We start from the raw sequence: 13,289 nt of genomic DNA, 5'->3' as shown, positions 1-13,289 counted from the left end.
AACATTGACCCCCAGTTTCTTCTTCTGGCCAGGAGAATCAGCTCTTCAAGGACATTTCAAATAATTTTCCTCATCTGTTTTTTATACCTGAGATTAATAGTTTTTCTTAACTTTCTTAAATATTATAAATATCACAGAGCCTCCCTTGTTATGAAGGAATGAAAGCCAGTTATTCCACGTCAACCTTAACTCTGTTGTGCTCCTTTTATTTGGGAGCTCTCTAAATTGAAACATTTGCTCACAACAGGTGTAGCATCAGTTCCTACCCTGGAGGTTCAATGCCCAGCCCTCATCACTCCTGGGCAGGGAACCATGTCCTGTAGGCATCATCTGGGAACCTTTGGTTTGGATACCACTTGTCATTTTGGATGCAAAGCTGGCTTCGCGCTCGTGGGAGACAGCACTCTCAGATGCAGACCTTCAGGACAATGGACAGCAGTAACTCCAGCATGCAGAGGTAATGTGAGAAGGAGCAGGCAGTTCTGATGCTGGTTTCCTGCGGGTACTCAAGCTAGCCATTGTACCTGCCTGTTGAAATCCCTCCCACCCACAACGACCACTGCAAGTGTCAGCTCCTCCATGAAATCCTCACCAATCCCAATCAGAAGTAATGTGCGGCAGGCACATCACCTCTGCCCTTCCTCATGTCACAGGCTAATGCTCTGGTACTCAAAGACCTAAAGGAGGAAACATCTGCAGATGTCCAAAATGTGTTAGAACAATAAGCATGCTAAGCATGAAATCAGCTATATGAACTTATAAATACCAATTGTAACACTAATAATTACGAGACACTATAAAAATTCCATATTTTCATAATAATTGGAACCTAATGAAAAAATTAAGCCACGTTAAGCCTCCAAAGAGCTATCACTGTATACATGCAGCATTGAGTCCTATGTCTCTTTCTTCCTTGTATCCCCCACAAAGCATAGCACAGTGCTTTGCAAATGTCTCTATTGGTCAATGACATTTATTTGAATTAAATGCAATTTCCTAAGCTTTAGTTTCCTATCCATAAATTATAGGGAATGACCTGAAGTTCCCTGAAAAATACTTTAAAGAGGATGATAGTCTCCACTTCTTTCAAACTTCTAGTGTCCAGATATGCTGAACACTTATAAGTATTTTAATAAACACATGCTGACATGCCAGTTGATCACAAATGTAGTAATAATAACATTTAGAACAATAGTATTTTCGAGAAGCAAAAGTTTGTAAAGAGTATTTTGGGAGGCAAGATTGATCAATCCATTAGCAGGTTTTTATTGGATGCTACTATGTGTCCATCCTAGTTCTTTGGCTATCGTTCTTCGAGTGGGTATTTTAGTACGTGTGATGTTGGAAGACTTGGTGTGAATATTGGAAGTGGCTCGTATCTTTTCTGACCTTTTAGATTCTGCCTCATCTACTGGCAATGCTAGTCAGGTTACAAATGAAACCATAATTTTTTTACCTTCATTTAAATGTTTGTTTCTCCTGCATTTGCAGCTGTCAAATGTTCAGAACTGCATGTTAATAAGCCAGTAATGATGAACTGCTCCAACCTCTGGGGTGATTTCAGCTATGGATCAACCTGCACCTTCCATTGTCCAGAGGGTCAGTCACTTAACGGCTCAGCGAGAACAGCATGCCGAGAGAATGGCCACTGGTCAACCACCATGCCAACCTGCCAAGGTGCATTTTTCATATGGTTTAGGGTGTCACTTCAATAAGGAAAATAACAAAATCTGTGTTTCTTCTCTGTATTTCTCACAGTGGTCTTGCTTTCTATCATTGGGTTTCCCCTGTACTTAATAAATGTTTCATAATGAATCAGGCAGAATCTTCTTGCTTTACACAGAGTGATGGGAATTAAATTCAGTGACTCTGTGTGGCTGATCACCACTCCTTTTCAGTGCTCAGATTTGTGAAATGAATCCTCTCACTTCCTCTAATCTCTGTTTAACATATCTTGAAGTTTCCAAGTGTTAAAAACTAGGAGTTATTTTACACAGATTCTTAATTTATTGTTTCAGAAAACCTTCATTTACCACCTACCTGTAAAAAACCCACAGATCTTCCTTAATTAAGCTCCATCTGTTTGTGAGGTGTATTTTATCCACCTCTTTTCTTCTTAATTTTTTCCCCTATCAGCTTGTTATGACTACTTTTTGTGGCATAACTGAATTTTTGATTAGCAGAAAAACATTACCCATGGTTTATTTTCTTTGCCCAAACTTCTATGTGTAAGCTTTTTGTGTCTACAATTTAATTCCTTTTATTGGGTCCTTACCCTGATTCCTTTGGAGATTATAGTTGGTTTAAGCCTTAGGAATAAAAGCAGACCCTGCTTCCCATTCTGTTGCAGTGGATTTGTGATGTCCAGATCTTTCACACTGGCTTTTCAACATTGCCAGGACCTTTGATAATTCTACTTAATCTCACACCTCAGAGTTCTTGGTACTTTTCTGGGAGAGAAAGACTCTTCTTCTGCATAACACATTTCTTATGTCTTACGTGTGTTTGTTTTGCAGCAGGGCCATTGACTATCCAGGAAGCCCTGACTTACTTCGGTGGCGCAGTGGCTTCTGCAACAGGTCTGGTAATGGGTGGGACACTCCTGGCTCTGCTAAGAAAGCGTTTCAGACAAAAAGGTAAATAGGAAAGAGCCTGCTCCTTTCTTTCTTTTCTCATGTGATTTGGGGTGGGGCAGTGAAACCACAGCGTCAGTAGTTCATGTGGGAAAACATTTGCATTAAAAGAAAACAAGGTCAAAATAAGCGATCTTGAGAACTGACTGCCCATCAGAATCACTTGGGAAACTTTATAAAAAAATGTATATCCTCCTACAGGGAGACTTGAGGTTGGCCTGGAAATCTGACTTTTTTAAAAGCCCTCTCCAAAAATTCTGACGAGGCCAGTTTGCAGTTTGGCATTTGGGGGCCTCTGCTCTAAGTACCCGAGGTTATCACCAAACTAATTAGAAAGTGTTCTGCTTCTTTCCCTTACTCATTCCTTCAAGCAACAGCCATTTGTCGATCAACTCTATTAGGCAGTGGGACCATAATGGTGGTCCCTGATATTAAGGAAGGTATAATACAGTAGGGGAGATAAACAAGTTAAATCAATGCTAAGACTGAAGTGTCATAAGTGTGTTAAGACACAAATACAACCTGGATATTACTGGAACATAGAATAGGGGTGCCTAAACCAGATCGGTAGGTCAGAAAGTCTTTTTCAAACTTAGCTTTGAAGAATGAGAGGGATTTAGCCCAGGAGAAAAAGTGGAAATAGAGTTCCAACAGAAAAAAATGGCATGTGGGAAGACACGAAAGGATGAAATCACTGGGCATATGGTGTGTTTAGCAGTTCCGTGCATCTGATTCAAAAGGGGTTTATGGAGGAGGCAGGAGATGAAGCTGGGGGCCTAGGGAGCTGCCACTGTATTGGTGACCAGGTGCGATAAGCTAAGAGATCGGCATTTTCTCCTGAAAACTTGAATTGATGCAGAATTTAAGCAGGGAAGTGACAAAATGGATGAAGACTCTCTATAAGGGAAACCGTGTTCATTAGACTGTTCATCAGAAAAAGAACTTTGGCCTAGGAATAAAAGAAGGGAACAGACAGTCTCTTAATATTTAAAATATCTTTTCTCAACCTGCTCCAGACACTTAGCCATAAGTTCATAAAGCTTTGCTTATAAGCTCAGGGGTTCTCCATTCACTCCTCACAAAAAGCAACTGGGGACATCAGAGGGGCCATTAATGCTCAAATCCAGGTAACTGAAAGTGGTCATGTTAAAATATTTGACAGAGTGCTCATTGAATTGAGGGGCAGAACCACTTGTTCCCTGCTCTTTCTCTCTCCATTCACAAAGCTACCATTGCATTGAGGCTGTCTTCCCAAAGCTCCTTCATATACTCTCCTGTGAATGGGTAACTAAGACAATAGACTGCTTTAACACAATATTCTGCTTAAAAAGACAAAATAGATATACCAAGAGCCACACAACTTATCCCTCCATGCAAAATTTGTGCTTGCTTAACCAAACCCAGAAGATAGAGGCAAGGGTTCCTAAAACCTAGACCCTAATCTCCATAATTGAGTAGGAATCACACTATTCCTGCTTTTTCTCCCAAGTTCTTTCTTTGGTTTTGATGTATTTCCAGGGAACCCTCTGAACAATGGAAAAGGACCAGCAGGCACCCATCCTGCAATATCTTAAATCATAAATAAATTCATTTGTCGGTAGGGCATTTTTCCTGGGCTTATCCCAATTTGATTTCAGACTTCCCAGTATTCTACGGCCAAATACGATGAAAATGCTAAGCCATGTCGGCAGATTCAACTATCAGAGTCTATTGTTTGGATTAAGACAGGAGGTACCTGATCACATCTATTACCTGAGAGGAAAAACATCCACTGTTGTGTTGGTATGGAATTGTTGTGCCATTAGCCTGCCTGGCTGAGGCCTCAGGGAGCATGACACAGGATGCAGCAACAGAGGGCCCTCAAGTACCAAAGAATCTATTGCAAGATTCTGAACAACAACAAAACCATCAGACAGATAGACAGACAGATAGACACACATATAGATACAGATATAGATACAAAATCTCCAAGAGGCTGAAGGTGGGGACCAGAGATTTTTTTTGACTGAAATGAAGGAGGAAGAAAATAAAATAACTCTGGAGATAAATATTGTCAAATGTTTAATTTAGCCTAAAACAGGTCCTACCTTTCAGGGAGAGATTGTCCCCAGTACACCTCTTATAATAAGCCTATCTGAAATTCAGTCTACTGACTTTTACCAATAATTTCTATCATTAATGATCCTCTCCTTTATCTTGTTTTTTTCTTTTAAATTAATCATTTATATTTTCTCACTTTTTTCAGAAGATGGGAAATGCCCCTTGAACCCTCAAAGGTAAGATGAAAATGTTTTATCAATGAATAAATTTTGTTGGACTTTCTAATTCACTCTATGTCTGAATGATCATGCACAATGCCTGCCTCCTTTTTATATGTCTTTTGCAATATCCTCTTTTCTATTCTGAAGTAAAATATGCTATGTGTTGCCAACACCAACCTGATTTTTCAAAAAGATGAACAACTCTGATAAAGAATTGTAAAACCTATTGTAATCTTCCCTCAATTCATATGGTAATTGCATTTTAAAAGATGCAAAAACCACTTTATATATAAAGCAGTTGACTTCCAGGCTCAGAGATTTTTAACCTATATGAATATATAAATATTGAGCAGATATTCCAAAGTATGTGGGGCGTGGGACAATTCTTTTGTGTCCTATGGCTATTTGGACATCCAGCACCTGGGACACCTGCCCACTAAATGTCAGAACTCTCTATCATTACAAAAATTTTTAAAAATATGCCTCTAGGGGGCATACTGCTCCCTTTCAAAACTACTGCTAGCTTATAAAGTATCAAGGCTGAGCATTCTGAAACTATTTCTTCTCACCAAGAAGAAGCTACAGCCCCTTAGAGGGCAGAGCAGGCATTCAGTACATAAAGCAACAACCATAACTTAGTGCGGGTATAAAATGCAATGCGAATTACCCAGAGCTGTTAAGTGGGATCTCAAAGATTTCTTTTGGTGTTTATTTTTCTTTCCTTTTTAAAGCAGAATCCAAGGGGTGGGGCGGGAATCCATGGTTTCTGGAGATACTATGTGCGGGACTGTGTGGTTGAGGACTAACCATTACATGGCAGGTCATCCTTGTATTTCTATTCTTCAGCCACCTGGGAACATACGGAGTTTTTACAAACACTGCATTTGACCCAAGTCCTTAGGGTAAGTTACCTATGACGACATTTTGAAGGAAATAGCTCCGTAGAGGAAAAAGGAAGAATATAGAGCTTGATTTTTCTTTATAGAATAATGTATTAAATTTTAAGCATGTATTAAACTGTCAGGCCATGAAGGAAATTATGTTAACAAAAGACAGGTATGACAATAGAGGTGACAACAGAATGAAGTGACAATAACAGAGAGTTCATATAAGGATTCCCATTTCCTCCAGGACAGAAATGTTCTAACAAGACATAACTTATCTCAGAATGTGTGACACTCCCGTTGTTGGCTGCCTGGTGGTATTGACACTATGGCCTTGCCTGAGAAGAAGTCAGGACTGCTAGAAAAATTTTACGAACCTTTATGGGGCCGAACCCCTATGTTACCTGCTGGGGAAACAAAACTGATATTATCCCTCTCCCAAAAAGCTCAGTGAGCAGTTGAGTTTCCTACAAAAAGTAGCCTGGATGGCAGAATATCTGGAATCTAGAAAGAGAAGATTATATTGAACCTTAGGGGATAGATATGATGAGAAATTTCTTTCTCTGATTTTTTTAAGGAAAGGATAATTATTTAATTTCTCTTGTCTCATTTTCAGAGACCTCTCCTTCTCCTGGTCACCTCATTCAACAACCTCCACAGAACCTTGTTTGTGAACATCAACCTTCCTGCTAGACTTGACTTATCTGTAGTGCGTTTGCTACAGTTTTCAATAAATACTTGTGAATAAAGGACATGGAATTTCCTTAGATTAGCTCTGGACCAGAGCAAAAGGATTGTCCCACAGTCCCAAACTCTCCACCCACCACCCCTTCCTGCTCCACCTCTCCTCTTCCTCCAACGCAAGCCACAGGAGCCAGGAGCAGATGTTTCTACAGTGGTCTGTGGGTTTTGACGAGGCTGTCACTTGAAATACCAGTTCCCAAGAGACTGGAGCATCTGACTCACAAGAAGACCAGACCATGGAGAAATAAAAATACCTCTTTATTTTTGTGTTGAAAGAAGGCTTTCTCTACTTTGTTGGAAGACAGGTGACATCTCTAACTTGAGGGAATTTCTGTAGAATCTTCTACGGTTTCCAGTGCTTGCTGTTTTTGAGGCTTCCAGAGAGGCCTCTGAATGGCACCAGAGGCTTCAGAAGAACAAGAATCAAGACAGGAGGCCACATGTCACTGTAGACCTTCCTGTCACCTGTCACTCCCCCTCAAAGGACACAAAGACCAATATTCAAATGTGTAATTAAAAGGATTCTTCCCAAATGCCATGTTCCTCTATTTGATGTTTTATATAATAAGGTCTGTATGCATCACATTGTTTACCATCAATGTAATACACAATTCCAGTTGTCCTGATTACAGCTCGACCCTTCAGTCTGCAAATATATATTACACAACCCCCATCCCAAGAGAAAACTCAGAGAAGCAAAAAATGTCTTCATCATTTTCATGTTCTACAGAGAAGAACAGATGTGTTTTACATGTTCTTTAAATCTCATGTTTAAAAAACAGGTTATTGAAAGTTACACAGTGCTTGCCAGAAACTGGTGCAAAAATTAGAGAGCACCAAAATATAGTTATCTTGTCCCTGTGAAATGTAATGCAATGAATATGCCATATAGACTAAACACACAAACATGCAAATAAAAACGGTAAGGCGGTCTAACTAAAGGTTACAATAATTTTGCAAGAATTTTGGTAGTAGCCTTGGGATTTAGGAACATGCTTTTCAAAAGTTCTCTGAGATACACTGCCAATAGCATCTCTGATGCTTATGATATGTCGCTTACTAGGCTAGGTATTTCAGGACAGCGGTTCTCAACCTTGTCTCCTGAATCAGAATCTGAACTTCGTGAAAGCTCCCCAGGGAATTCTGATTGTCTACCAATTGTGGGAACCACTGATACTGTAAATACAGACGTATAAGGCATAGTTCCTATTCTGGAATAGCTTGTGTTCTAGTTAGGGAGACAATAGACACCCACACAGAATAATAAACAGTAATCAACATGAATATATATAATTTGAGTAGCGTTGTAAGAGTTCATAAAATGGAAATATCCATTTGAGGTAAAACTCTGGAATGTAAAAGAATGGCCAACCAAAGAGGAAGAGAATGACCATTCTAAACTGGTAGAACCATGTCAACAAAGGAGCAAAGACAGAAGATTTGGGCAATGGAGTGGGGCGAGGCTGTTGATGAGTCTGGTAGTGTTAAGGGAGGCCTCATGTGAGGTGCCAGATTACAATCTATGGAATGTATCGAATGCACACAGCACCCGACAGACGCTAGGAGGCATGCAGATCCAGGGAACCCGGGACAACTCACAATGCTGCTTCAGACAATGTAATTCTCAGATCCTCTATCAACAGCAGAGTAGGATTTAAGACAGTGTAAAACTGGCCAGATCTTCCAGGAAATATACAGGGCCCTGGGGGCAGGAAAACATAATCATAGTGAGGAATATGTGCCGGGTGCTTTCTAAGTTCTGGGGATCATATAGTCACGGTATCCTATTATCCTCACAACAATTCTATCAGGAAAAACTATTCTCACGCCTATTTTGCAGATGTCAAAACTGACTCCAGGGGTAGAGTACCTTGCCCAAGACAACAGCTAGCAAGTGGAATTGAAATTCGGGTGACTGATTTTCTCAGTCAAGCTCTTCTAAGCCCTCTGCTATGCTGCTGTGACAGGCCCTTACGAAGACAGATGTGTGCCTTGGTAAAAGCCAGGAAAGTGCCTCAGAGCCGTAGCCTGTTCATGTGCTAGTCCCTTGCATCTTCATCGCCTGCAAATACAATAGCAGGGCACAATTCCCTTCTCAGATCGGGAGGGCCATCTGGCTAAGGGCATTGGGTTCCATTGCACTGGGAGTTGCAGAGAGTTTGGCAAGTGTGCACTTTGACCCAGGCAGGCTTTACTGCGGGCGTTTAGGGGCTACTGTTCCAGGGGCTACTGTTCCAGGGGTGTTAGCCGGTGGAAATGGAAGAATACAGTTTTGTCTGGTGGCTCATCTGGGCATTGTCCCACCTGTTAGAGCCTCTGATCTCTGCCCTTTCTTCACCTGTAGTAAAACAGTCACTAATCTAGTTACTCTCCTTAATATCTCACCGGGAACAGTGACCTCACCAAGCCCCTACCCGGAAAAGCCCCAGAAAGCAGGGAGGGAGGGAGAGCGGAGGCAGCTGCCGCTGCGGAGTCTGGAGGAGCTGCAGCGGAGGAGGACGCTGCCACCCACCGCCCCCGGGAGCTCACTGCAGCCGGGTCCCGCAGCGCAGTCAGGCAGCGGCTGGGCGAGCCCTGCCCAGGTCCGGGGACCGTGGTAGCCACAGGAGCAGGAACAGGACCATGTTCCCAGGCTGCCCACCCCTCTGGGTCCTGGTGGTCCTGGGCACCAGCTGGGCAGGCTGGGGGAGCCCGGGGGCCGAGGCAGCGCAGCTAAGGCAGTTCTACGTGGCCGCTGAGCACATCAGTTGGAGCTACCACCCTGAGCCCACAAACCCAAGGTAATTCAGGTGTGGTGTCCGGGTGGGCTTTTCTAAAGAGGATAAGCTATTTCTCTTAGAGAACATTCCCTTTGCAATTCTGTGCATTTTTTCTTTTCATTTCAGTTAATTAAATACAACTAATAGGAGAGTATAATGAACGATATAAACTTGGTAGATGCTAATTTTGCCTCCAATAATATAGTTTATCATCCTGAGGGTATAGAAAACATTCAGTTTGATTGGTTAGGCACTTTCTTTTCAAGAGTTTGTTTTCAATACAGTTTTGTTAGTACGCTTGATTGTTGGTTTAATGTATTGATTGATTCAAAAGTACCAGGCACTTACCTCCCTTGTTAGCCCTTCCTGCAAACTCCTCATCCAGGTTTTTAGTAATCTAGTATTTTTATGGACCTTCTAGTTACACCTTATTTATTCATTGTCCATGTAGTTTTATCTTCTACAATTAAAGACGTACACCTTGTGCTTATTAGAAGCAGATAACTGAATAACTATTGCCATATAATTTTGTTGCTTTCTTACAAATGACTTTCAAAATATCATCAGTCCATAGAAGTATAACACTTTTGTACTTTCGCCTTTTTTTCTGCTTCATATTTGACTTATTTATGCTATTGGATGTGACTCTTCATTTTTTCTCACTCTTCATCACTTCCTGGGATATATATGGTTTACGCTGGCTATTGTGGTAAGTTCTGTTAAAAGGCATATGTAACCAAGATAAGGTCTAAGTCATACAAAACTCTATTTTTGAGTTGCAAACTATGTTTTTCTAATTGAAAGTTTAAAAATAAGACATGCCAGAAATTAACCAAATCATAGAGTCTATTTTTCCAGTTAATTATATTTTTATATTTTCAGTGGTAAACCTCCTTGTGTGACTCATTTTTTTTTACTTAACATCACAGTTTAAGTGATTGTGAAAGATGTGTTCCTCTTTTATAATTACAAAAACAAGTGATCTGCCAAGAAATAACGTAATATTTTGAGACCTTTCAGTGAATGGCATTAACCTTTTAAAATATTTCGTTGTAACTGGGTTATTTTGGAGGATATTACATATCATGTTGATTTTATAATAATAATAAATACTTCCTTTTCAAAAGTAATCATTTTAAATATTATATTTCAAGGTGATAATCTGGGTCACTCCCACATTCTTAGGGAACTGTCATAAACCAAAACCTCAAAGAAAATAACAGTCTTTCCAACATTAATCTTGCCTGTTCATGGCTAGAACATGAACTTGGTTGCTGACTTTCCTGTAGCAGGCTGTCTTTGTGCTTGGGAGTTTGTTCTCTCTTCTGTGGTTGACACTGACAATGACAGGCAGAATGCTGGAGTCAGAACCACAGAGGGCAAAGGTCTGATTCACATGGTGAGTCCACAGGGAGCCATGACTGGTCAACATGTCCCCTCATTCTGTGGCTGAGTTTCCAAGATTCTAGGAAGAGTCACTCCTCCAATGTTAATTATTGAATCAAAACCTAGGGATAGCCTAGAAAGATAGCCTAGGAAAGCTTTCAATATTGTTGAACTTCACATCATGCCATTCCTCTGCAGTACTGCCATATGAAAAATCTAATCTGTGTATCTGGCTGCTTAAACTAAGAACTTGTTCTAACTTATTCTGCCCCTAGAGCTATGTGACACTCACTAGAGGGATATGAACATAGACAACTCCATACTTTGCCACAGTGTATTTTAGCACAAAGCAGAGATGTGTCCACTTATTTCATTTAATATTAGCAGGACAATGCCTTTTAAAGGTAAAATATATCTATTATTCTTGCTCCAGGTCTAGGGTAAACGCTTTCAAAAATTTCCTTAAGGAAACTTGTTCAATCGTTCACATGTATACATTAACAGATTTAAAATATAAATATATAGATATATATTCCCTCTAGGGTTCTAGCTTTATATGATTTTGTTTTTATGAAAAAATTCTTTAAATATTCCTCATAAATGGAAAATTTCTCATGCATATTGTTTGAATTCATATCATCTTTAATTTTCTATTCAGATAGATTATTTTCCAATAGGAATTGTTTAGGTCAAATAGACATACCTCAGTATGAATACACAATATACACAGTAAAACATATTGGGAAATATACCTCTATTGAAATTACTCCACATAACAGACTGGTTTTTCTTAGTAAAGATTTTCTTTAATATCTATATTTCTTTCTTTAAAGATCTAGAGCACGAGAGGAAAATTACTTTTGAATTGTACTAAAAAAAGTAGATTAAAATGGACTTTCACATTAGGGACACTATCATGTAGAATCCTAGGATTTTTGGGTTCTAAGAACTCTAAGAAGTCATTTGATTCATTTTCAACTTCCATGTTTTAACCTCCTACTTCTCCCCATACCCTTAGCACCAATACTCTTCCCAAGTAGTTGTCTGATTTCTACTTGAATGCTTCCAGTGACCAAGGGTCCCCTACCTTCAGTATCTAGCCATTCTGAAAGTACTAACTCATGCCACCTTTAATTCTGCCCACAAATATTAACACAGTTCTTGTATCCCACATATTAACTTATGAGCATTATCAGAATTACAGGTTTTTTTTTTTTTGCTCGCTGGGAAAACCTGGAGGCTAAAGACCAACTTCTATTACGTTTTGAAAGTAATATTACTAGCTAACATGTATTGAGTATTTATAATGTGCCAGTTCTAAACCCTTTGCACATATTAACTTATTTAATACTCACAACAATTCAGTGAGGGAGATTTTATTATGATTTCTATCTTACAGTTGTAGAAACTGAGCCATAAACGGACTAAGTGAACTTTTCAAAGTTATACAGGTAATAATAGATATAAGATTCGAACCCAGATGCTGAATCCACAGCCTGTGGTCCCAGCCACTGTGCTACATAGAAGTCATGGCACATGTGGGTGATCTACCACTCTGAGATGCCCTGATTATGACTGGGCCATTATCTCTGCATTAGGAAGCAGGACAGCCAATGTGGTCAACTCATTTAGATATTTGTAAGACACTTCACCCCAATTCTCTTCCCTTTTACCCTGGTCTTTGAATCAAGGATAGGAATGATGTGCCCGTCTTTAGAGGCACAGAAGAAAGAGAGCAGAAAAGTATCCTACCACTCTCCCTGCTGCCCACTCACTCTAGATTTCCTTACCATGAAGGCAGTGGTTTTACCTTTTTGAATCTTAGTTCTCCCATTTTTCAACTGTATCTCCTTGGACAAGTTAGTCTTTCCCAGTCAGTTTTTTCATTTGTTTGTTTCTAATATGAATCCCAAGGCTTTTACCCCATTAGCCACTCTCAGCTCTCAGCTAGAAATAAGGTCCACCATATTGATACTTATTTACAATGTCCCCCCATAAATTAAAACTATATTTGACTGATCAGTTAAAAAACAGCTCACGTATTTATTCATAAAGTATTTTTTCATATTTTTACTCAATTAAAATCTAAACCAAAAGTTTGGGTTCACACTATAATCTTGGGTTCATTTTAGGAAATTGATTCTGAGAAACAGTAATAGGGCAGCCTAACTTGTGAAAGAATGATTAGCACAATAGAATATTCCTTGAAGAGACCAATAATTATTTTGATAGCTTCAATTATTGATCATATTTATAAAACTTTGGATTTCTGAAATACAATAAAAATCATGGTATTCTACTGGAAGTCTGAAGATATGAGAGACCTACTTTTTTGTAATGTGGGAAGTAGATGTCAAATATACCTTTCAAATTAGTTTTTCAATTTTATTTCCAGTTTGAATGCTTTTGCAACTTCCTTTAAGAAAATTGTCTACAGAGAGTATGAAGCATATTTTAAGAAAGAAAAGCCACGATCCGGTATTTCAGGTAAGCCTTAAATATATTTTTAATAAGATAAATTTCTATGGATAATTTGACATTCATATGTATCTAAAATATCCACTTAGTGACATTTTATAGATATATATGGTATTGTTTTTAACAAGTACTGGCTACATAATA

At 39.4% G+C, this 13,289-nt stretch overlaps 2 protein-coding genes across 2 annotated transcripts in view; both read left to right on the top strand.

Moving 5' to 3' along the window:
* SELP (selectin P (granule membrane protein 140kDa, antigen CD62)) overlaps positions 1-7,046 on the top strand; it is a 36,171-nt gene extending 29,125 nt beyond the window's left edge. Inside the window, exons 11-16 of the mRNA XM_012657733.1 lie at positions 248-457; positions 1,492-1,677; positions 2,517-2,636; positions 4,879-4,909; positions 5,741-5,796; positions 6,395-7,046. Of these exons, the coding sequence (XP_012513187.1) occupies positions 248-457; positions 1,492-1,677; positions 2,517-2,636; positions 4,879-4,909; positions 5,741-5,795 (602 nt within the window). The 3' untranslated portion in view covers position 5,796; positions 6,395-7,046. The remainder of the gene's footprint in view (positions 1-247; positions 458-1,491; positions 1,678-2,516; positions 2,637-4,878; positions 4,910-5,740; positions 5,797-6,394) is intronic.
* Positions 7,047-8,988: 1,942 nt separating this feature from the next.
* The window catches only part of F5 (coagulation factor V (proaccelerin, labile factor)), a 66,386-nt gene continuing 62,085 nt past the window's right edge, over positions 8,989-13,289 (top strand). Inside the window, exons 1-2 of the mRNA XM_012657712.1 lie at positions 8,989-9,302; positions 13,063-13,154. Of these exons, the coding sequence (XP_012513166.1) occupies positions 9,145-9,302; positions 13,063-13,154 (250 nt within the window). The 5' untranslated portion in view covers positions 8,989-9,144. The remainder of the gene's footprint in view (positions 9,303-13,062; positions 13,155-13,289) is intronic.

The sequence above is a fragment of the Propithecus coquereli genome, unplaced genomic scaffold (genome assembly GCF_000956105.1).
Source record: "Propithecus coquereli isolate 6110/MARCELLA unplaced genomic scaffold, Pcoq_1.0 Scaffold56, whole genome shotgun sequence".
In the NCBI taxonomy this organism is placed as follows: domain Eukaryota; kingdom Metazoa; phylum Chordata; class Mammalia; order Primates; family Indriidae; genus Propithecus; species Propithecus coquereli.
The sequence above is the reverse complement of the archived record's forward strand: the minus strand, read 5'-3'. Positions and strand labels throughout refer to the sequence as shown.